This window comes from Mytilinidion resinicola (genome assembly GCF_010093595.1).
Source record: "Mytilinidion resinicola strain CBS 304.34 unplaced genomic scaffold BDZ99scaffold_26, whole genome shotgun sequence".
NCBI lineage: Eukaryota > Fungi > Ascomycota > Dothideomycetes > Mytilinidiales > Mytilinidiaceae > Mytilinidion > Mytilinidion resinicola.
Window position 1 is genome coordinate 436534 of NW_022985462.1, and position 21604 is coordinate 458137.

General features: G+C 52.6%; 10 protein-coding genes across 10 annotated transcripts; 5 read left to right on the forward strand and 5 right to left on the reverse strand.

Moving 5' to 3' along the window:
* Positions 1-556: 556 nt before the first annotated feature.
* Positions 557-1704, forward strand: BDZ99DRAFT_468136 (putative short-chain dehydrogenase). The gene is made up of 2 exons (XM_033721179.1): positions 557-1378; positions 1432-1704. The coding sequence occupies exons 1-2, from the start codon at positions 661-663 to the stop codon at positions 1596-1598; spliced, it is 885 nt and encodes a 294-aa protein (XP_033570568.1). The 5' UTR covers positions 557-660; the 3' UTR covers positions 1599-1704.
* Positions 1705-2900: 1196 nt separating this feature from the next.
* Positions 2901-3708, forward strand: BDZ99DRAFT_167573 (uncharacterized protein). The gene has a single exon (XM_033712932.1). It carries the CDS (start codon positions 3035-3037, stop codon positions 3563-3565), a length of 531 nt encoding a protein of 176 aa, XP_033570569.1. The 5' UTR covers positions 2901-3034; the 3' UTR covers positions 3566-3708.
* Positions 3709-4599, reverse strand: BDZ99DRAFT_167589 (uncharacterized protein). The gene is made up of 2 exons (XM_033712933.1): positions 4488-4599; positions 3709-4442 (listed from the first exon to the last, which is right to left on the reverse strand). The coding sequence occupies exon 2, from the start codon at positions 4437-4439 to the stop codon at positions 3852-3854; it is 588 nt and encodes a 195-aa protein (XP_033570570.1). The 5' UTR covers positions 4440-4442; positions 4488-4599; the 3' UTR covers positions 3709-3851.
* A 226-nt stretch (positions 4600-4825) lies between these two features.
* BDZ99DRAFT_491643 (alpha-soluble NSF attachment protein) lies at positions 4826-6516 on the forward strand (the record flags this gene model as incomplete). The annotated part of the gene is made up of 14 exons (XM_033723115.1): positions 4826-4858; positions 4917-4980; positions 5045-5082; positions 5133-5154; positions 5216-5300; positions 5365-5388; positions 5435-5523; positions 5576-5592; positions 5643-5698; positions 5748-5767; positions 5898-5957; positions 6078-6135; positions 6185-6216; positions 6269-6516. 14 exons carry the CDS (start codon positions 4826-4828, stop codon positions 6514-6516), a joined length of 846 nt encoding a protein of 281 aa, XP_033570571.1.
* Positions 6517-7855: 1339 nt separating this feature from the next.
* On the reverse strand, positions 7856-9382 carry BDZ99DRAFT_482020 (uncharacterized protein; the record flags this gene model as incomplete). Its single annotated transcript, XM_033722456.1, has 1 exon — positions 7856-9382. The coding sequence occupies one exon, from the start codon at positions 9380-9382 to the stop codon at positions 7856-7858; it is 1527 nt and encodes a 508-aa protein (XP_033570572.1).
* Positions 9383-10010: 628 nt separating this feature from the next.
* Positions 10011-12605, reverse strand: BDZ99DRAFT_576085 (actin-binding protein-like protein). Its single transcript, XM_033728535.1, has 9 exons — positions 12466-12605; positions 12384-12412; positions 12263-12322; positions 12068-12210; positions 11965-12013; positions 11816-11913; positions 11304-11765; positions 11141-11255; positions 10011-11090 (listed from the first exon to the last, which is right to left on the reverse strand). Exons 1-9 carry the CDS (start codon positions 12497-12499, stop codon positions 10200-10202), a joined length of 1881 nt encoding a protein of 626 aa, XP_033570573.1. The 5' UTR covers positions 12500-12605; the 3' UTR covers positions 10011-10199.
* A 179-nt stretch (positions 12606-12784) lies between these two features.
* BDZ99DRAFT_167785 (uncharacterized protein) lies at positions 12785-14133 on the reverse strand. The gene is made up of 2 exons (XM_033712934.1): positions 14109-14133; positions 12785-14033 (listed from the first exon to the last, which is right to left on the reverse strand). The coding sequence occupies exon 2, from the start codon at positions 13963-13965 to the stop codon at positions 12946-12948; it is 1020 nt and encodes a 339-aa protein (XP_033570574.1). The 5' UTR covers positions 13966-14033; positions 14109-14133; the 3' UTR covers positions 12785-12945.
* Positions 14134-14646: 513 nt separating this feature from the next.
* On the forward strand, positions 14647-16502 carry BDZ99DRAFT_468140 (uncharacterized protein). Its single transcript, XM_033721180.1, has 2 exons — positions 14647-16310; positions 16373-16502. The coding sequence occupies exon 1, from the start codon at positions 14652-14654 to the stop codon at positions 16221-16223; it is 1572 nt and encodes a 523-aa protein (XP_033570575.1). The 5' UTR covers positions 14647-14651; the 3' UTR covers positions 16224-16310; positions 16373-16502.
* A 648-nt stretch (positions 16503-17150) lies between these two features.
* BDZ99DRAFT_526534 (uncharacterized protein) lies at positions 17151-17720 on the reverse strand (the record flags this gene model as incomplete). The annotated part of the gene is made up of 1 exon (XM_033726146.1): positions 17151-17720. The coding sequence occupies one exon, from the start codon at positions 17718-17720 to the stop codon at positions 17151-17153; it is 570 nt and encodes a 189-aa protein (XP_033570576.1).
* Positions 17721-18086: 366 nt separating this feature from the next.
* On the forward strand, positions 18087-20386 carry BDZ99DRAFT_167796 (NIF-domain-containing protein). The gene is made up of 5 exons (XM_033712935.1): positions 18087-18344; positions 18437-19668; positions 19722-19871; positions 19921-20019; positions 20072-20386. The coding sequence occupies exons 1-5, from the start codon at positions 18236-18238 to the stop codon at positions 20282-20284; spliced, it is 1803 nt and encodes a 600-aa protein (XP_033570577.1). The 5' UTR covers positions 18087-18235; the 3' UTR covers positions 20285-20386.
* Positions 20387-21604: the final 1218 nt, after the last annotated feature.

Genomic DNA, 21604 nt, shown 5'->3' on the forward strand with positions numbered 1-21604 from the left:
TCTGGTTTTGAACGGAACTTGATGAGCCCGTAGCCCTGCGCCTTTGCATGCTCTCTAAGCACTTCCTCGGCTTCATCTAGCGTACAGTAGGACCGTGGCGGTGGTGGTTTGAGGGCCATGGTGAGTGTATTGAGGAAGTTGAGGATCAGGATGTAATGCTTTGTGGCCACGCCGCACTTGGAGAGAGCATTTGGAATTAGTGAGAAACGTAAGCGAGCGAATCGGAGGCCCCGGAGCACTCCTCCGGACCAATCAGAAGATCAGACGTAAGAAGGGTGTATACGGAGTAGAAAAGGGGTGTACACCGAGTAAATATAGGGTGTACATTTAGCAGCGCCCTAAAACTATACATTGCTTCCGTGTTACCGGTTTTTGCCTCGTTTATTGGTGAGACGTAAGCCAAAGCGGGGCTTGAGAATAAGCCCAGGGCAAACAGGCCACGTATGATTGGCTGGATCGACAGTCTAAGTGTGATCCTCACGCTAATTCGAACAGAGTAAGCTACTGATGGCTTACGGGCGTGCGAAAAAATAGGTACCAAGGAGTTCGCGACCAAATATAAAATCTCATATGAGCCAGTCCAAAAATGTGTCTCATAATCAATCCGATTCTCTGTTCATCTCTAGCAGATAACTGACTCGAACGATAACTTGTTCAATAATGGCGTTCCCTTGGCCCACCTTTACCAAAAGTTTCCATAGCTCCATCTACCCAGCAATAGATCCTTCGAATCCTGCTCTGTCAGTTAAAAGCAAAATTATTCTCGTCACCGGCGGAGGCAAAGGAGTGGGAAAACACATTGCTACAGTGTTTGCCACAGCCGGCGCCAGCACCGTTGTCATTCTCGGGCGGGCAACCTCTTCTCTCCAAGCTGCAGAAAAAGACATATCAGCCGCAGCAGTGTCATTTGGACACGAGACTATAGCTCGATCCTTTGCTGTCGACATTTGCGATGCAGAAGCCGTCTCCCGTACCGTCAGGACAGTCTGTGAGGAATTCGGCACAATAGACGTCTTCGTCCATAACGCCGGCGACCTGCAATTGGGCACAATCGAAAGTTCCAACGCAGAAGAGTATTGGCACAGCTTCGAGGTCAACGTCAAAGGCACGTTGAACTGCATGCAAGCCTTTACCCGCTTCGGCGTGAGAGCGGACGACACGACGCCGCCTACCTTCATTAATGTGTCGACGATGGGCATCCACATGGCCCCAGTTCCAACTATGTCTGCGTACTCGGCATCAAAACTCGCCGCATGGAAGATGGCTGAATACCTTCACGTCGAGATGGGGGCCAAGCTGCGTGTATTTTCAATCCATCCTGGACGAATCGAGACGGACATGTCAAGGAGGGCGGGTATTCCTGCAGCAGATGATAAAGGTACATTCTGGTCCATTCACAGTCGTCAGATGGTGGTGACTAACTTGGTGAAGAATTGCCGGGCGCATTCTGCCTATGGCTCGCTGCCACGCCCGGAGTAGACTTCTTGCGCGGGAGAATGCTTACTTCTAATTGGGACGTGAGCGAGCTTCTTGAGCGAAAAGACGAGATTGTTGAGAAGGATTTGCTTGTCATGACACTTGCTGGATGGCGCGAGTGAGCTGGAACTTGACACAATGTGTCAGTGACCTTCTTTTAAGGAGGATTGATCTGCGAAGATGTAGAAGTTGGACACAATAGCCTTTTTTCTTTCTAATTGGACGCCACGTATTTGCATCCCGCACGTGACTCTACTTCTTTGAGGTCGAAATTTCATCCCGAATAGCCCGTAACGTGTATGCGAATATGTGTTCACCATCTGTGATCCAGGCCTCCCCAAATTGAGAGTTCTGGAAAAGAGCGACACAGTCAGTTGTCTGCGATTGGGCTTTCACATGCGGTGCAACCAAGTCCCAGCGACATCCGCGAGTCTCGCACCGTTGTGAGTTCGACCAAATTAAGCAAGCTGAGGTTGGCATAGGTTCATGTCGCTGCAGGGCGCGAATCGAGGGCGAAACCTTCAGATCAGCCCTTCCACGAACTGAGGCGCAGGCAATTTGGATGCCTGGTGGAAACGTGCACGGACGTAGTTGCAAGGGGGCTGACCTTTGCTGGCCAATAACGTGCAACAACAGGGGAAAAATGACTTACATAAAGAGGTTTCTGGGGGCCAAAGGGGAATCCTGCGGCAAGCTAAGCCGTAAAAAGATATGAAGCAGCGTATGATTGCATGAGTAAGCTGTGCATGCTTGGCATTTTTCCGGGTCTTCTCGCTTCCCCCAACCTCAGTCCAAGAGGATGCTCATGAGCGTGGTTGGCGTAGAACACCACAACCACGATTTCTAGCCTATCGGAAACGTCTCCCATCGAGCTGTTGGGAGGTTAAAAGTTCAGTGGGGCCAAAAATGTCTGTCATACGACACGATGTAGACCACATGGCTTGAAATAGAGGGTGACGACAGTGATATTGAAAACCAACATTTCAAAAAAGGATGCATCGACAGTATATAGCCTCTCAAACTCATAGAGAACTGTATTGGACTCCAGCAACTGTGTTGTGGGTGCCTGAGAAGATTTTGTCTGAGGCCGCTCGTTGTGAACGCCCCAAGGGCTGCAATTTCGGTCTGCGAAGGCCAAATGACCTCGCTGCACATTTTAGGTCGCTCAAATGAACGTATAAGCAATTGGGTGGTGGTGATAAGGAAGGACAGAGATAGTACGTGAACCTGATGAGGTGGGGTGGTGGAATCCATGCGCTCTGCCCTTGGGGGATGCATGCCAAGGCCCATGTCGGTCCTCACCTTATAAGTCAGCTCCCCCCAACTCCTCCCACCATCCCTTCTACCCTCCACTCCTCCCTCCACACTTTTATCACTCAACTCACCAAAGCCATCACAAATCGTCTCAACTTAGTGCGCTAGACCCAACACCATCGAAGCTTGTCTCTGCTAGTGGTCAAAGCTCTCTTGTCTCGCTGCAGCACTACCGGCTACCAACACCTCGTCGCCGCCGCCTACCACAAGAAAATCTTTACAAGCGTATCGAGTCAGACTAATCATGGAGTACCGGAGAGTTGAGAGCCACGATGGCGCTGTCGTGCGAGTCCAGGAATATCGTCGCCATGCCTCGTCGCCGGCCGGGGCTGCGTCAGACCACACCTCAGGCGGCAGGAATTTCGCTGCCAAAACCGAAGGACCATCCATGAAGGCAGCCAATCGGTCCAAAGAGCAACGAAAGAGGCCCCGCCAGGTCGTGGTCGAGGCAGACTACAGCGGCCGTCGAAGTGATTCCAGCCATCACGTGATTGGAGATCCGCCAAGGCTTAGCCGATCACACGCCAAACCCGTCATTCACCAAAACTCGCCTGACGCAGCCAAGAACGTGACCCAAACCCAACTTAACGTGAAGAACACGGGGTTCATTCAGCCTGACGTCCCTTCACCGCCGCCGACCCCTAGGCTAGGAAGGCTACCGACACCAGACTTATCTGACCTCGACGAGACGCCATTTTGCGACTGCTGTGAGGAATCCAGTCGATTCAAGTACTGCACGTCTTGCGGATGCGGGATTGAGCGTCCCATGTTGTGATTTATGTCGATGTTCGGCTTTCTTTGAAGTGGTCTTCTGATTTAAACGGTATATCTGAAATTGTCGAGGCGCTTTGACGGATCTCTTCTGTATGGGACTCTCTGTTGTCTTCTTTGGTAGGCGTTGCAGGCGTTTGCAACTTGCCGCAAGCGATCTCGGACCTCCACCTCCAATTTATTAGGTCCGTGGTTGGGTGTCCATGGAAAGCATAAACTTTGATGGATCCAATAATTGGCAAAGGAGACTTGAGCAATGAGAACAGTGAAATTGAGTGAGATGAAGGGCATCATGACTTCCCACTATCGACGACGAAATACTTGCCGGATTTGCGTTCTGCATATCCGAGGACATCCCAATCTTCCGCATCCTTAGCATCAATTTTGTCCGTCCTTCGTCGAATCCGCTTGTGATGCTTCCCAATGATATCTTCTTGAGCCAATGCATCTTTCAAGGTCTCCATGGTGATTTCCTGCTCTTTCCCTGCGGCGGAGGTTTCGTCTCTTATTGCTCGCAGTGGTTGCACTCCTTGGGTATCCACCTCCTGGATTTCGCGAACAAAATGTAGTTGTGAGGAGAGTGTATCTAGCATTTTGGTCTCTTCTTCGGCACTAGCTGGCAACGGCAATGCAGACAGTCGTAGGAGGTGGTGAAGTTGCTTCGATGAAATCTTTGGCGCGTCGGTAGGCTGGGTGTCGGAGGGTAAAAGCGATTGGACAGACCAGGAGGGCTTTGCGAGCTGTTGTTCCCAGTCTGCCAATGCCTCCGACGAGTTGTGTCTTTTGCTATTTCCAGGCATAGAGCGTCTAGTATTCGATTGTAATAGAAGGGTGGGACGGGCTGCCCGTACGCAAATCAAACATCGTCGTGTTGCCATACTCTGCAAGCTGTTAGCGAACGCTGAGAAGTGACTCGGAATTCTTACGTGCTGAAGTCCTTAATTTTATTCCACGAATGGGTCCTTGTAAGTTTCACAAAGACGCACAGCAGATTCCAAGAAGTAAAAGAATCAAAGGAGGATTGATGCAGGCTACACGTGAAGGCAATCTGGTGAAGGGACGTCGTTGAAGGTGGATGTGGGGCCGCGGAGCCGAAGTTTACCCGCGCCGCCCGCCAACGACTCGGGGTTCAGCCTACAGCCCAGCCAGGTCATCATCTTCAAAGAGAACACGGATTCTTATTGACCTCTTGCCTCCAACAACTTGGCTTCTACTCGACACTTTCCTCGTATTCACTTTGAATCTCCGGTAGTAATAGCACAACATGGCTCAAGATCCCAGGGTGGCTTTACAGAAGGTGGGTACGCCGCCTCACCAAGCCGCCTGTGCCACTGCTAACGAGCCCTTGCATACAGGCCGATAAGGCACTTGCGGGTGCGGGATCCGGATTCAGCTTCTTTGGAGGTCGCTCCGATAAATGTACGATGGCTTGGCTGAATCCTCTTCTATCCTCACTTGCTAGGAACAAACTGATAGTCCGAAGATGAGAACGCCGCGGATCTCTACATCCAAGCCGCCAATGTTCGTATTTGCTAAAATGCTCGATACAATAAATCTGCTAACCTTCAAAGGCATTCCGCATGGCGAAGCAGGGTACGATATTCTTTATCATTTTATATGATTATCAGGCACGTGACCACTAACTCGGACCCAGGAATGGAAGCAGGACGGGCCTTTGAGAAGGCCGGATCGATTCAGCTCACGAATCTGAACGAGCCAGATGACTTTGCGAATACCATGTATGTTTGACGTGTTCGAGCCGAGGGCATCATAGATTGTCCGCTAACTAAGATGACCATGTAGGACTGAAGCCTTCAAGGCGTACAGGTTAGTACGATGTCATTCGGTGTAGGGACTGAGCTAATTTCCACAGGAAAGAGTCGCCAGAAGATGCCGCGAGGTGTCTCGATAAAGCCATATCACACTACGCCAGTAAAGGCAATTTCCGACGAGCTGCAACTCGTAAGTACTGCCGGATGTATGCCCCTGAAACGATATCGCTGACTAGTTGTAGACAAACAGAACATCGCCGTATGTCCCAGGTCGCTCTAAAAATCGACCACCGCTAATCGACGAAACAGGAACTCTTCGAGGTGGAGCTTCAAGATGAAGGACGAGCTGCCGCTGCTTACGAAGAGTACGAATCCTTTACCTACGTACTATTCTTGCTAACTAGTTTTAATCAGGGCCGCATCTTGGTACGAAAGTGTAAGTTCACATATGCTCAATGATGAACATGTTAGAGTTTCTAATAATTCCGGCTTGTAGGACAATGCCGAAGGTTTGGAATCCCCAAATAGTTTGTCATGATATCGTCGCTGACTCCTGATGTCCAGCTCTTGCAAACAAGCTATGGCTGAAGACTGCGGATCTGGTCGCACTCGAGGGCAAAGACTGTAAGAATATAATGGAGTCAACATAGATTCTGACTAACAAAAACCTCCCAGATTATAAGGCGATCGAGCTTTGTACGAATCCCGACTAGTTTAATTTCCCTTCTAACATGTGTCTTCTAGATGAGCGCGTCGCAAAGAGTTCAGTTCAGAACAATCTGATGAAGTGGTCGGTCAAGGAGTAAGCGATCTGCAATCTTCTTGCAAGTGTCATTCTAACCCATGAATAGGTATCTTCTCAAAGCCGGAATCTGTTCGCTAGGTTTGAGTCTCCATATTCTAATTCAATATCGTTTTCTAACTTTAGTACTAAGCTACTGGAGACATGGTCGGCGTCAATGCCGCACTGGAGCGATACCGCGACCTCGACAACAGCTTCTCCCAACAACGGGAACACCAACTCCTCGTCGACTTGGCCGAAGCATGCAAGGAAGGCGACCAAGAGATGTTCGCAGACAAGCTCTTCCAGTATGACCAGATGTCTAAGCTGGACAAGTGGAAAACTACTATCCTGCTGAGGATCAAGAACAGCATCGAGTCAGTTGAGGAGGACTTCTCTTGAGCGAGTAGCAGTCAGCTACTATGACAGAATGAAGGCTATGCGGCATAGGGCAGGGGCGGGGTTTTCTGTTTTGAATACAGGTCTCTCATTGAGGTTGTGTTGCTCATGGAGTTTTTTGTAGCCTGGACACGAAATGGCTATTCCTTTCCTTGGGTTTGCCATTGCTCTTGCTCACTCCATCACTCTTCGTCCCCCTACACCTCTCACGACATATATATTTTTCTCGGGCTCTGGTGCAGGTGACATCACACTCTCATGTGTTTACAACCACTCATCTCACAGTACTGGGCCATAGTTCTAGGCGCACAGGCACGTTCCTAAGTATTACTTTTAGAAGCTAACACCACTTTCAGGAGAAGCCCCGTTCGCCGGGAAGCCAGCCAGTCTAGAGTTAGCTCAGATTCTACTCTACACGAATTAACATCCCTTCAGGATCAGGGACACTTTGGGGCACTCCTAGCACTGGTAAACGAGTGTGCATAGCGCAGAGACTTATGGCCTGTCACTGTAGAATGCGAGGGGTAGGCAAATCAGTCGAGCATCATCAAGGCTGGAGGGAAGCATTGTTCTGATTACAGTACCAGGACACAAGTTTGGGCACCTTTTTTTTTCATGTCGTCTCACTTTATGTTGAGGTGCTGAAGCACCACAAACAGTGGCAAACAGGCGGACTGCCAGCGTGTGGAGCCTCTCTGATTCGAGCTCTCCGGGAGTTTACATCTTATCATAGCTCCTAAAATCCGCCGAAGCATCTCTCACGATGGTGAGCAAACGTGCCTGGACTTTTGGCAAGGCACTGTACAGTACAATGCCTTGCCATAGATAATTGTACACTCTCCTGCCACTACTTGTGGGGCTGCAACGTACCCATAGAAATCTACATACACCCTGTTGACGCTGTCTGGGGTAGCCTCACGAGTTTACTAGTTGTCCAAAACGCCGAATTTCTCTTCCCTTCGGAATGCTGAAAGTAGTTTGAAGCTCCTCAAGCAGCGGCAAACGAGTGTACAGATATCTATCACGAGGCATTGTAAGTAAGAGTAATGGTTTCATTCTGGTTAAGACTATCTCGCGTCGAGACGCATATCGAATGTCCTAAGGATGAACACATGAAAGCTCGTTGTCTTCATATCAGACCAGAGAAGAATGAAAACCGATAACCTTGCAAGGTTATGTGAAGCAACCCACAGCTACCCAAACGAGTAGCAACAGGCTCGACATGCCAAGTAGGAATGGCTCAAACCCTTGGCCTCCAAATAATAGACCCGTCAATCACAACCATCCAAGAGAGACGCCGCAATATGCCCTAGACTCCTCACGAACACCACTGCGTCATCTCTCAATTGCACCCACCAATCGCAATCATGTATACCTGGATCACATCGCCATCCTCCATCTCCAGCTCCGCCGCCGTATGCTTGTCCGTCACGCGCGTGCCCTCGAAGTTGAACACCACCGCGTTGGACAGGCCCGTCCGGCCACGGAAATTCGCCATCACCTTGCCCATGCGAGTCGTGCGATTGATGTCGTAGGTCAGCTCGCTGCCGTCTGGACCACGGACTACGATTCGCACTTTTTCGGTTTTCGGGGTGGGTGGCGGGCGATGGGTGTGGCAGGGCAGCTTGCAGCGCGGTTGCAAAACTGGACGCGGGTTGGTGAAGGGGTTGAGGCTTGAAGACGGACGAGATTGAGCGGAACCGTTGGCAGTCGGGCGACGAGATCCGTGGGGCTGCCTTGCTTTCATGGAAGCCGAGTCATGGCCGCGCTTGCGAGAGACAAACGCAGTGGTCTTCTGGTTGAGTGAGGACTGCGACGGTTGAAATTGCTGGCGGTACTGCGACGCTTGATATTGCTGGCGGCGAGGTGGATAGACCAGCGGCTCTGTGCGGATAATCGGTGTAGAGGTTGGTTCCACACTGGCTCGAATAGGCTCGCCTTGCTCGTCGAGCTCTTGCAATCCTTGGGTCTCCTGACGTTGTGGCTGCGGTTTGATGCCCTGAGACTGAAGGAACTCGGAGATATCTTCTTCATCATCGCTCATGTCGTTTTCGACGTGCAGAGGGCGATAGGGGAGGGCTGTGCGCTGCTTTTTGGCCTGGTGAGCTGGGGACCTAGCACGATCGTCTTCCATGTAGCCATGGTTGTTTCCTGCGAAAGAATCTTTAGCCCTGCCGAACTCATCGAAACCGTCGGCCATGACATCGTCGACGGAGCTGAGAAGGGGTCCATCGATACCAGCCGAGGTCTCAGAGATGATGTTGCTTCCCTCGTTGTCCTCTGCGATTTCGACCCGGGCTCGCTGTTCACGACCAAGACGAGCTTGCTCACGGAGTGCTTGGCTAGTTGCGGATCCACCGCTGCTCGGATTTCCAGCGTCGATATTTCTGACATCCTCCTCTTCAGCATCTTCGACTGTTGCGCGGTCGTCAGGACGTTGAGCTCGCTCGAGATTTGATTGACTCGTCTCAGCCCCTCCAACCGTAGTAGGAGATCTGCTGTCAAGATCTCGAGAACGTCTGAGGCCCTGATGGCCATCAGCTCTCTCCTCGTCCCCCAAGCTCAGGTGGACGTGCTCAGCTTCTTCTCCCTGCCTATCTTCCGTGCCACTCATGCCCATGGCATCGCGCTGCTGATTCTGGCTCTGTGCTTCAGTCGTAGGACCCAGCATATTCGGTTGGAAGCTCTTACTAGCTTCGGCGGTCTGCATAACTGTCTGCTCGGCCGGCTGCGCAGGCGGCGTGCGGTCTGGCTCGTTTCCGCTCATTTCAGCTGTACCTGATGTCTGCAGCGGGTTAGCCCTGGTGTTGGATGTCTCGAGGTCACGACGCCATACGGACCGCATTGGATTGCGGAACAAGAAGCTCATGGTGTTGCTTTGTAGAAAGAAGAGGCTGAGGTCATGGAAGGTGGTTGAAGTAAGGTGAGGTGGTGCGAAGTGAAGTGGAGGAGTACAAAAGAGGATATGAGGGCAGCAGTGCTGCGCTTAATCAAGATAGGCGGCGCTGATAACGGATTATGTGGCACAAGTGAAGAGCTATGGAAAGCAAGAGATGACTGTCCTAAGGGTAAACGGGAGACGGAGGGCGGAACAGGAAGATATCCACGAGCTATCTGCCTTTAACAAAAGACGAAAGGGAGCAAAGGGTCACAAATCATCATGGAGTACAATACCTTGTCATAGAAACCTGTACACTCGTTTGCCGCTGCATGAGGAGCTTCGTAGTATTTTCAGCAATCCGAATAAGAGGGAAGTTAGCATTTTGGATAAGTAGTAATCTCGTGAGGCTACCCTAGACAGTGTTAATAGGGTGTACCTAGATTGGAAGTGTATCTGCTGCCCCCTGTTCCTATTAGCACGTTGGAGCCCCATAGACAGTGGTAGGAAAGTGTACGGATATCTATGGTAAAGCACTGTAGGACCATAATTAGGAAAGGTATATACTTCCAGAGTGACCATCCTATTTCATGAACGTTTATCATTGCAGTAAACCAAACCAGCTACAAGAGACAATCTCACCCGATTGAGGATATACCCATACCGGTCGACCATGCCCGCTTTTCAAACGCTAATGCTAAGCCAACAGGAAGCGAACCGTATCGTATTAGACCCGATACCACCCCAACTTCTCCGCTTGTGATAGTGTCAAAATTGGAAACACTCAACTTCTGTCATGGCGAGAGGCTCAAGACCTCGCCTCTTCGAGTTCTAGCTCGAGCTGCCGAATGCGTTCGTCCTTCGCCCTTGTGTTTCCCGGGTCACCCACCTTGGCTTTCAGGGTGTTTACTTCTTGGGTGAGATTCGCGATTTGCTCGCTCTGGGTCGTCATGGCGTGGGCTTGTTGCTCTAACAAAGACTTGATGTCCGTCAGGTAGTCTTTGATACCCGCAGCAGCGCCACTAGGTGTAGGGCCGTGATGCGCAGTGGTCGGGGTTGGGGTCGGGGCCGGTGCGGCTTCTGTTGATGGAGTCGCTTTGGGAGCTGGAGAAGTGGACACAGGGTTAGCCTTTGGCACTGTTGCGCTTGCAGCTGGTTTCGGCGGCTCGGGATCCTTGGTCTTCTCTTCTGCCCGGGAAGCAGCAACCGTAGGTCGCTCGATCGGCTTGGGGATTTCTTCAAAACTGGATGTTTCGTCTTCCTCATCGTCTTCCTCTTCGTCCTTGTCGGCAAACTTGGACGCCATTGTAGCGATAGACGCTTTGTTGTCCTTCAAGGTCGGCACTGGACCTCGCGCGGGCACTGTCGATGTCGTAGCTGGGGTTGTCTTAGGTGGCTCAGGTTCAGCCTTCGTGGCCGGTGGGCTGACGACAGGTGCAGCCGATGCCGATGGCTTGTACTCGGATGGGATATCCGCGGGTACATCGCCTTCGTAGACACTCTCCAGTGAGATCTTTGGTGGCAAACCAGTCTTGCCACCAAACCACTCAGAAGCAGATACTGCAGGCGTACTACCTGTGGTCGGAGGATATATGTCACTCTGGAAGACTTCGGCTCTCCGAGGAACAATGAACGAGATTGGTTCAATGTACGAATCGTTGACCGTCTTGAAACAACGTAGTACCTCATTGTCGTGTAGCTGTGACGTATTAGTAGGGGCTGTTGCGAGGGAGGGAGTGGATGCCTTACATTGACACCTCGCTTCGGCATGAAAGCGATGCCTCGCTGGGGATCAGCTGATTTATACTCAGACAAATACTCGAACTTGTCGTGCTCGTATTCGTAGTACCGGATGTTTCCATCGCTTTCGAGGAGTTAGCTGACTTCTTGATATGAGTGGGCGTATACTGACCCTTTTCCAGCGAGATACAAGCACTGAGTGCCATCATCCCAGAAGGGCATGCAGACACCTGATATGGAGTCGAGGATGGTGAACCCGCCGATGGGTTCCTTTGGCGACCTGGAGTCCCAGAGACCCAATTGACGATCGCTCATTCTCGAGAAGCCGGTAGTGGCAATTCTGTCGTGTTCACCCATCCAGACGGCACGGCTGTTCTTTGCGCCGGGGTGACCTGGCACTTCGTGCACAGACTTTTCTTGTCGAGTATCCCAAATGCGCATCTTCTTATCGCGGCTAGTGGTAACGAGTAGAGATCCATCAGCATTCCATGACATTGACTGGAGGATATCGGCATGTTTCAAGCTCAGCTTGGTGGCGCCAGCTTCGACATCCCACAACCTAACAGTGCAGTCACCCGAAGAACTAGCGAGGACGTTTTCAGCGGCAGGATTGAAGAGCACGTGCCCTACTTTCCTGTACGGAGTCAGTGCCGTCATAATAGAAGAGTCTCAGGTTGAAAGTACCGGGTGTGGCCAGTTAGTCTGGCGACTGGAGCGACGTCTGCTGGTTCCTCTGCATCCGAGTATAAGGTGAAGTCTTTTGGAACTTCCCATATGAAGACCTATCCGTAGCTCAGCGCCCAGCGTCTATACCTGAATGGGGGTGCACGCACCTTTGCGTCGTCAGAGCCTGATGCGACTAGGGAGTCGTTGAAAGGGCTCCTGCAAATCAATCAGCACTCCGATCTTCCCAATGATATAGCGACTCGTGTTTACCAGTCCGTATCGAGCACCGCTGCAGTGTGGCCCCGGAAAAGTGGCAGCTGTTCAGGCAGTCTACCGCGCTCGTTGATAGGAATGACGGCAAAAGCTCCTCCTCCACTAGCCTCCCAGTTGACAGATATGTATTCAGGATTTGCCTGGCTCGGGTCTCAGTAATCGTGTACGGGGCTGCGTATGGAAGATGCGGACCTTGATGATGTTGCTGTCCCACGCATTTTTGGAGATTCGAAGGTTGTCATAGCATTGTTCCTAGAAGTAGAGAGAATTAGATAACGTCGAGTCAAAGCAGCAGAAACCCATCTAGGCGTACCTTCTTTGTCGACCGTCCGAAGACGTGTCCTGCAGGCAGCGCATCAGTGTAAGCTCAGCTGGCGGGCACGCGCGAGACTCACGATATTTGGAGGCTCTGACGAAGCGGCCGGCCATTGGGAAGCGGCTGGAAGGGTATAATACAAGAGGCTACAAGAAACAAGACCTCAAGTGTGTAGGAATATGGAATCACGGCGGCGGTCTGGGGCGGAGAGAGAATGGGGAGGTCAGCGTTGCGAAAGACAGCTGCTGGGCAGGTGTTTCATAGCCCGCTAGCGATCGACGACCACCCACCCACGACCCTGGCGTGCCTGGTCGGAGCGACACTCTCAAACAAAGCCTAGCTCGGCATTCACTATTCAGGAGTGTGTTAGCCTCAAGATAGGTCTTATTTGCTGCTATGGACGTTGCATATCTCAATTGCAGGACTGGCCGACAAATGAAGCTTTGGGCCAATGATACATATAATGTCTACAGGTATTATCTACTATAGTACAACAATACAGTACAGCGCACAACTGCGCGGCTTATCCCCAGATTTATTCCGGAAGCTAGGCGGCACCTCAGCGTTTTTTGCTGTCAACAGCGGCTAACACGTCCTTCGTGAACGTCAGTCCCTCTTTTTTCTCCTCGTCTTGCCATACTTTAGTCAATTCTAGTGCCTCTCTTTTCGCTACCGTGTTCTCCTCGTCCTTGTCTCTGTCTTCAAGAATCTCCTTAAGAACTTCAACGGCAGCCCACCATGCGGATTTCCTACGAAGCAATCGTGCTAACCCGAGGGTCGCCGACCTATGTGCATCCACAAACCCCAAGAAGTACCACTCGAATGCCATTGCTTCTCGCCCGGAGAGTGGTAAGTCATCGGGTAGCCCTGGTAACCTTGCCGTCAAACCTGGCCCTGATTTCCACGACTTAAAGGAGTCTATCGCCTTCAAATGCCGGTGTCCCGTTAGTCCCACTGATTGGGTTGCTTCCTGCTTGCTTTGCGCGTAGAAGTTGCCCATGTGGAACATTGCATCAGGATGCCCAGAGGAAGCTGCCTTGGTCATGTACTCGAGCCACTCATCCGAGTACATGTCGCCACACTCGGCGAGATAGAAGTACGCTAGCGGGTCATCGGCTTTCGTAGCTCCAGTATAGAAAACAGCCTTGGCAGCCTCGAGGTCCGGTTCGGCCTGTTCCAGGAGCAGATTGCCGAGAGCAATCCAGGGAGCAGGAATGGGCAGAAGGTCGTGGCCGCGGACATTATCAACCTTAAATGGCAGCTTATCACCTGTTGTCCCAGAGTTTACATCCAGCATCTCACCCTCAGATACTTTGCGCATAGCTTTTTCAAAAAGCACACGAGCTGCTGCATCATTTCTTTTTGCCCTTAGATCTAAGCCGACGAGGATCATGGCATCTGGATTTTGGTCCTCGTAGGCAAGAGTTTGGAGATGGCGTCTGGCGCTAGCAATATCTATTTTGGGAATATCCAGTGCCCATTTTTCCCTGGCACGCACACAACCCAATATGGTGAGTGTAGCAAGAGGATCTTTTGCCTCAGAGCACTCCAATATCATTCGTCGACCGGTGTGGTTCATAAGCCTTTCGGGAATAGTGAGAAGCAGACGGGCGAGAGGCGAGTATGCTTCGAGGGGATAGTCGTATTCTGACAATTTGCATTAGTTAGGATATGTCAAGGAAAGAAGAGTCCGGAAAGGAGGATCTGGGCTGCAGAATATACATACGTTCCCGTAGTGTTTCCAGGGTACAGGTCTGATAATCGTGAATAAGGATCTCGGCCTCTCGTGCTGGTATTGATATCATCCCTTGGTCGCTTGCACTTCCTAAGCGATCTTTCATCATTTGAGCAAATAGTTGAGCTTGCTGCTCAGCTTCGTCATCTCTTGGTGGGAGATCGACCCTGCGTCTATTTGCCCATCTATTTGTCCACTCGCGCCTCCGCGTGGACGGAGCCTTAGTAGGTTTTCCTGCGGCGGAGCGGCGCGTGGGACGGTCGAGGAATTGGCGGGTATAGCACCACACGCAGACATTGTTCCCCAGAAGCGTGTTTTGGAGGGGACGGAGTGCCAGGCGAGGGGGTTTCATGGCGCATTGGTGTCGTATTGACTAGGACAGAATGCTGTCCAGGTGCGCTGAAGCTGTGAAGTGCGGAGGAGCTCTTTCCATCTCCGCCGGCCTTGGCGAAATATTTCCTCTTGGCGCGATTTTTCTGGATTTTTCCAAGGAGCTCCACAAATAAATTCACCACAATCCGCACAGCCTCATGTTCTCGCAAATCTACAGCCGCGCCCGCAGTCTCCTCAGCCGGACGCCCTCAGAACAAGATACATCGACCATACAATCACTGCAAACGGACCCCTATACTGGTCCACACGGAGCCATGGTCGCAACGAGACGCCCCGCCGTTGACTCTGGGAATGCAAAAGCACGCTCCAAAAGAACACTAGATGATTCCTCTTCGCCAGTGTCTGATGCCAAACGGAAACGGCCTGCCGTGGACCACGCCGATGGTGGCAGCAACAGTTCGGAAACCCTGCTAGACACAATTGTCGTGCATGTGCGGGAAGAGAGGGATGCAGAGGGCAACGTGCTTGACCTTCGGGAACAGCTCTTGAAGGCTGCTCAGGGAGATGAAACTTCTGCTGAACGTTTGGTTTTGCGGAGTCACCGGGAGTTATCCGAAGAGGACGTCGAGGGCGTTGAGAGTACGAAAGAGAGCTCTAGCAGACACACCAAAAGCTCTGTTCCTATCAGTCCCAGTAGCAGATCGACAGCTTCAGCTTCACGACCCACACGAGTCTCGCCTTCGCCACGCACCCAACGTCCGGTTCAGGATTCGGAAACCTCTGAACAGAGGTTGAGCAAGACCACCCCTTCTGCCTCACAAGATTTCATCTCTACAACACCTGTTGGAAGCCAACAAGCCGGCACGCCGTCACGTCAATCTAAAGTGCAAAATCGTCAAGCTTCTTCATCACAATTGGCAGTGGACAAATCTCGCCCAAGAGAAAAGGGTAGAAAGAGCATAGATTCCACGACAGACGAAGCCATCGACACCACTTCAGACCCTCTGAAATTTACATCAGCAGCATCAACCACCCGAAAGCACATTCGCTTTGGCAGCGAGGAGCCGGAAGTACCCCTAGACACATCGCCGCCACTCGCTACAATTGAGAGCCATACCGCCCCAGCAGACGAAGACTTGTCTAGCGATGACGACGAAGCCCCTGAGACCATCACGCATGCTTCAGCTATTCAACAGACTAAGGCCTCGGCGGCAGAAGCAAGCAAAGCCATCGGAGAAGCAGTAGCGGCCTCGGAACGCAAACGCCAAGAACGCGCAGAACGACGGGCCGAGGAGCAGAAGCAAAAGCAGCGTCGCCAGGAAAAGTCGGCAAAGAAGGCTCAAAAGAAAGCCTCCAAGCTGGCTCGGCTCGATACAGAGCTTCCTGATCTGCTTCCAGAATCCTTACTTGCGGCGGCTCCCGAAAAGCGTCCTCTGACACCACCGCCTGAGTTCATCGACACAAGCGTGGAGGACCGCAAAGTCGAGCAGCAGAAGCGGCATATCAAGTTCCTTGAACAGGCCGACAGGTACGTCAAAGATGTCAAGCGTGGACCGATCCGCATGCGTGTCTTGGCCAAGCCTAATGAGCTCTTGACGCCGAAGGTGAATCTGGGCTCCCGGGGACTAAGAGAGCACTGGCTGAGGGGCCGGGAGAAGGGCAAGGGAAAGGGGGCTGACAAGAAGAGTACGCGAAAGCCGCAGAAGCCCAAGGCAATGGAGCGGAAGAGCTTTGGTGGGTCTTTCTTGAGGAAGAAAGCCGAGTTCTGATAGATGGGTGTGTCACGGGTAGAGAGAAAATGTGCTTGAAGCAAGCCGGCGTAGTATCAGTCAGTCCCATGCGGCTATAAACTTCTGGTATGAAGTCACGTAACCGGGTGTAAAATGTTATATACTAGTCGCTCTAACTATGGCCGCAGTTCTTCTGTGTCCTGTTTGTAGGCATCTTCAATCAAGCTTAGGTACTTCGTAGTCTGAAGCTACTCCGAAGAATCTGATCTACAATCTCGCCTCACCATCCTTGAACATTCTAAAAGGTGTGGCACACCTAATACTCCCAAGCTTCGGTGTTCACCACGTGTGCTGGGCAATATAAATCCATCGTCGCACACTTCCCAGGTTCTCTCCCACCACCTTGAGCTACCTTATCGTACCAGGCCCTTGGTAAAATCCCCGAACTCGTGATGCCTCCCTCCCAAACACCCTTCGACCAGATGCCCGCTAGCGAATGACGCTTCGTGCAACCTCTACGGTTTCTTGAGCCACACCCGGTGAGACATGCGACGGGAGGGCGCATGTGACAGTGCTCCCGCACCGGACGCAAACACTTCCATTCGAGTCAACACAACCTCGACGTTGGTTCTACATATAGAGGCTCTCTTAGTGGGCATGGTGGGCGGAATCCAACACCGCTGTGCCGCTTCTCTGCGGTCTGAGGTCCGTAAAACCCCCGAGCGCGCGGGCCATGGGAAGCTCGCGCCACAGTGTGCCGATGGGCGAGGGCGGGTGGCAATAGGCTGGGCGCGCTGGCTGGCACTGCAGCGGCGCAGGGTGGGCCTGTCTGGTTAGCCGCCCGCCCGTCGTACAAGCACGGTGGGTGTGGCGGGTGGACTGCGGAGAGTTGAGATGGGGGTTGCTGGCTGTTGGTTGCGGGACTTGACGCTACAGGCTCTGGGGGTAGTTTGAGATGGAAGGAGCTCATATGAGGGGCTGCTGTAAGACAGAGCGGAGAAGAGAAGGATTCCAAGGCTCTGGCGAGTGGTGTGAAGAAGGTGGATGGCAGAGCGTGATTGGATGCAGGCCGTGAATGCTGCGCTTAGAGGGGCGCTCGGGGATGGGGGAGATGGGCATCTTGCCGGGGAAGGAGCGCGCTAGAAGGGCGATCGTCGAGGCCTGCGCCTGTATCACGGCCTTGGCCCTGGAAGGGAGGAGAGGTGAAGCAGATGGACAAGCTTGGGTGCCGTCTGTACTGCGTTGCTGATATCGCATGAGGCTGCTCCTGTCGATGGATGATGCCGTGAGTCGCTGGTCCCAGATCTTGTGGCTCTTCAAGGCAGCGGGAGCCTGCCAGATGACAGGCTGGGCTCGTCTCTCCAGATGGCAGAAGCTTGATCGCATTTGACGCTGGCACACGCTCGAATAAGCGGCACCAGGCGCAGAGGGCCCTGCAGACACCAGAGTCGCCGGCCGCATGGGGCTAGCCAGAGGGCGGCCAAGAAGCAATACAGCCTCTCTCTCTGCAGCCCGCGCCCCTGTCGCTGCTGGCATCACGGCCGCCGTCGCCCCGTCCAGCCTGCGCGGTACATGCCCACCTTCCATCACCACCTCACGCTGTGCCTCTCCACCTCGACAAGTCCCCGTCCACCACCAACAGCCCCAACTTCGCCAGCGCCCTCCGCGTCGTGCTCTCGCCAATACGCCGCCCGGCGCGCTGCCCGACCAAAGCGGCTTTCCTCATTTCCCGCCGCGGCAAGATTGGGTTAGGCCCGCGACCTGCCAGCCTCAACTCAACTCACCTCACCTCCCATCGCCATCCTCCCGTCACCACCTCCATCCCAACTCGCCCGCCCTCCCCGCGCCCGCTCTCTGCACTGCGACCGCTGCGCACGCTGCCCGTCTCGCGCGCCCTCGCTCTGGTCGCCGCTGCGTCGCCAATTGCCACCTAGGGCTCCGCGCAGATCACTTCTCCACGCGACAACGCAAGGAGCGACTTCCATCACCCATCGCCCGCCGAGCGGCCCCAGAGGCCCAGCACGCCCGTCTGAGGCTGAAGCTGCCACACCATGAGCCACGAGCCCCTACAGCCACCCGCGGATCAGGCTCGTCACCCTGCGGCGGAGAAGGCCCTCCCCAGCGACTCCACCGCCTTTGCTCCTCAGCCTAACGGGCTCGGTACGTCTGTCCTCTATCTGTGCAATTGATGCTCTCGATTGAGTTGTTCTCGTATGCTTTGCCGAGAGCGCGCTGACATGTGGTGCTCGCAGGGTCGAACGCCAACGCTCCCCCGTCACGATCCTCGTCGCGAAAACAATTGACCGCAGACGAGCTCACGAGACCCGAGTCGGCATCCGCAAACGCTGACAGCTCGCTTACACCCGAGGGAGAGCCCAAGAAGAAGCGCTCGCTGTTGAGTATTCCTGGCCGTTCGTCGAGGACGCAGCAAGACGACTCTACGCCCACGGGTACTGGCCTGAGCGGAGCAACTGTGGCAGACTCTTCGGAAAGCATAGGGCGCGGCTCAAAACGCTCGTTCACGGGAAAGCGGAGGGCTGGGAGCACAGCAAGCAGCAAACACTCGCAGCGGCCCGTCACGTCGGAGAAAGCAGCACCGCCATTGCCCGTCGCAGAGCACGCTGAGGGATCGACGCTTAGCCAAGGAAAGAAGAAGAGCGGAGGAGGTTTCCTGTCGTTTCTGAACTGCTGTGGAGTGCCAAAGGGTGGGAATTTGGTTGACCAGGACGACACCACGGAGAACGCAAAGAAAGCCAGCAAGCTGCGGTCAGGTCGGAGCACGCAGCCGACGCCGGTGAAGAAGCAAGATGCGAGCGCGGCTGAATCAAGCACGGCAGATTCGAAGGACCCAATCGATGAGAAGTCTGGCGAGGCGGTTTACACAGGAAACAAACGTGACAGCGATAAGCCCCTTCAAGGGGACGCGACTGCGGAGAGGCCTACTCCGCAAGTGACGACGACGGCACCTATTGGCCGAGCTCCTTCATCCTCAAAAAGATCAGTGGACCACTCGCTTCCACCGCTACCTACCCAGCCAGATCGTCTCGACACTTCCTCTGCCTCGAATCCCCAAGTCATGATCCAGGCACCAACGCCCATAGTATCGCAGGAGGAGGAGCAGTTAATACACGACCGGACACCGCAGCAAGAGCAACGGGACACTGACATTGAGATGACAGACGCCTCTCCATCTTTACCTTTGTCTACTAATGATACCCACACTGCCGGCGAAGAGACTGCTGGTTCATCGTTGCAAAGAGACGCTGCTCCAGTCAAGGTTGACTTGCCACCACCTCCACCGCTTGCTGAACGCCAAGATCAGACTCGGCATTCTATAGGTGCTGCACCACAAAGTCAGGAGAGTTTAGCGACGGCTCCCGCAGAACCTCAGAAATGGTTGCTGCCACCAATCAGGTCGGAATTCAAGGGAAAGAAATGCTTAGTCTTGGATTTGGATGAAACGCTAGTGCACAGCAGCTTTAAGGTAAGCCATCTTACCCCCTTTCGACCTCGAACACACAAGCTTACTCTGCATAGATTCTTCACCAGGCAGACTTCACGATCCCGGTGGAGATTGAAGGGCAATACCACAACGTGTATGTCATCAAACGCCCTGGAGTAGATGCCTTCATGAAGCGTGTTGGTGAGCTTTACGAAGTGGTGGTGTTTACGGCGTCTGTATCAAAGGTAAATAACGCTGTGGTGCTTGTATTCTTCAAAGCTAATCTAGTCTTAGTACGGTGATCCTCTGTTAGACCAGCTTGATATCCATGGCGTGGTTCACCACAGACTCTTCCGAGAGAGCTGTTACAACCATCAAGGCAATTATGTCAAGGTCCGTCTCTCCACAGCTCATACTCTCAAACAATCACTGACCCTTTCCCAAGGATCTATCCCAAGTCGGCCGCGATCTCCGCGAGACCATTATCATCGACAACTCGCCCACCTCATACATATTCCACCCACAGCACGCCGTCCCGATCAGCAGCTGGTTCTCTGACGCCCACGACAACGAACTTCTCGACCTAATACCCGTCCTCGAAGACCTCGCTGGCCCGCAGGTCAGCGACGTCAGTCTCGTTCTTGACGTAGCGTTGTAAAGCAAAAGTTAAAAGCAAAAAGCAAGAACCCTTTGCGAAATCATTCATTAATCCTGACTATTCCGACAAAATTATGATGAATTGGGTTGCTCGGGTGCTGGGGTCCGGATTTTGCTTGTTGCGGATGGAACCGAGCTGGAGAGTTGAAAGCATCACCCTTTGCGCTCTAGATTGTACTGTTTAATTATTATTTCCTTTTTCGGTATGTCTGCATGGGACAGACGACGCGCGCGGACCAGCGGTCGGAAGTCGTGTGTGAGATGGTGTGGTGGGACAATGGGAACCGCGCTCTATCAATCGAGCATCCGTCGGCACATCTATAACTTGTGCATCCACACCTTTTTTCAATCGAGGACTTCATCAAACTCTTCCGTCAGCTCTGCATCCGTCAATTCAGCTTCCGTCAGCACTACGTTCCATCAGCATCCATCAAGCCTCCATCAGTTGAGCCTCCACCGGCCAATCTCTTTACCATGCCTCTCAAGTTGACTGCCGCCGCCCTGGCCTTGGCCTGCACCATGCAGATTTGTTGGTCATAAAAAGTCCGCCCCGGTTTCGCGCAAAGGGTTTCAAAAAGGAAGATGGCGATTAAAGAGGGAGAGAGAGAGCATGGAAACAAGCGGAGGAAATGGAGGAGGGGGGGAGCATTGCATAATCTTTTCATTTCACACATTCCTCTACTCAGCGCTACTCCCACCACAAGCACAGTCCGCCACAGACAGCATGGCCAGCAGAACGTCTAACTACTTTCTATCAATTGTTTATTTTTCTTTTTCTTTTTCCTTGGAACCAAACTAGCATTGCTCGGGTGTGTGTTGTTTCGTGTTTTATGTGTGTTTTTTGTTTTTTTTTTTAACCTGTTTTCCTTTTTATAGCGGATGCGAGAATCGCATCATCTCATCAATCTTATCGATTTTTTAAATACCTACCTCTCTCGCTCAACTCCGCATATCTCTCTCTCTTGGCTGTTAGTTTGTTTTATTCATGTATCCACACACCACACGGCGATGGTGCTTGCTTTCTCCCAGCTTTTTTTTTTTTTTTTTTTTCCCCTTGAAAGTTGAGATGGATGTAACCCCCCCAACGCGCACGGAGCGCGCGAAACATACATATTGCTAACTGTGTATTTTCCCCGGGGGCGGGGGGCGGGGGGGTTGTTTTGTTCTGGCGAAGAGAGGGCATACTGTGGATTAGATATATGTAATGTCAATCCAATCATCTAAACTCACCTTCATGCATTTTGGCCATTGATGCACAAAGTGCTAGTAGTCATGAAACATGACAGTGAGAGGCTAATACCATTTGCATACTCACTCCCCG

What these genes read in the sequence shown, in the direction of transcription:
- BDZ99DRAFT_167796 (XM_033712935.1), top strand. Translation starts at nt 18,236, where the DNA reads ATGAGCCACGAGCCCCTACAGCCACCCGCGGATCAGGCTCGTCACCCT. An exon ending in TAGTGCACAGCAGCTTTAAG is followed by an intron (nt 19,669 to 19,721) that starts GTAAGCCATCTT and finishes TACTCTGCATAG; the next exon opens with ATTCTTCACCAGGCAGACTT. An exon ending in ATCAAGGCAATTATGTCAAG is followed by an intron (nt 20,020 to 20,071) that starts GTCCGTCTCTCC and finishes CCCTTTCCCAAG; the next exon opens with GATCTATCCCAAGTCGGCCG.
- BDZ99DRAFT_468136 (XM_033721179.1), top strand. Translation starts at nt 661, where the DNA reads ATGGCGTTCCCTTGGCCCACCTTTACCAAAAGTTTCCATAGCTCCATC. An exon ending in TCCTGCAGCAGATGATAAAG is followed by an intron (nt 1,379 to 1,431) that starts GTACATTCTGGT and finishes AACTTGGTGAAG; the next exon opens with AATTGCCGGGCGCATTCTGC.
- BDZ99DRAFT_576085 (XM_033728535.1), bottom strand. Translation starts at nt 12,499, where the DNA reads ATGGCCGGCCGCTTCGTCAGAGCCTCCAAATATC. An exon ending in TCGGACGGTCGACAAAGAAG is followed by an intron (nt 12,323 to 12,383) that starts GTACGCCTAGAT and finishes CTCTACTTCTAG; the next exon opens with GAACAATGCTATGACAACCT. An exon ending in CAGGCTCTGACGACGCAAAG is followed by an intron (nt 11,914 to 11,964) that starts GTGCGTGCACCC and finishes AGCTACGGATAG; the next exon opens with GTCTTCATATGGGAAGTTCC.
- BDZ99DRAFT_167785 (XM_033712934.1), bottom strand. Translation starts at nt 13,965, where the DNA reads ATGAACCACACCGGTCGACGAATGATATTGGAGTGCTCTGAGGCAAAA.
- BDZ99DRAFT_167589 (XM_033712933.1), bottom strand. Translation starts at nt 4,439, where the DNA reads ATGGCAACACGACGATGTTTGATTTGCGTACGGGCAGCCCGTCCCACC.
- BDZ99DRAFT_167573 (XM_033712932.1), top strand. Translation starts at nt 3,035, where the DNA reads ATGGAGTACCGGAGAGTTGAGAGCCACGATGGCGCTGTCGTGCGAGTC.
- BDZ99DRAFT_468140 (XM_033721180.1), top strand. Translation starts at nt 14,652, where the DNA reads ATGTTCTCGCAAATCTACAGCCGCGCCCGCAGTCTCCTCAGCCGGACG.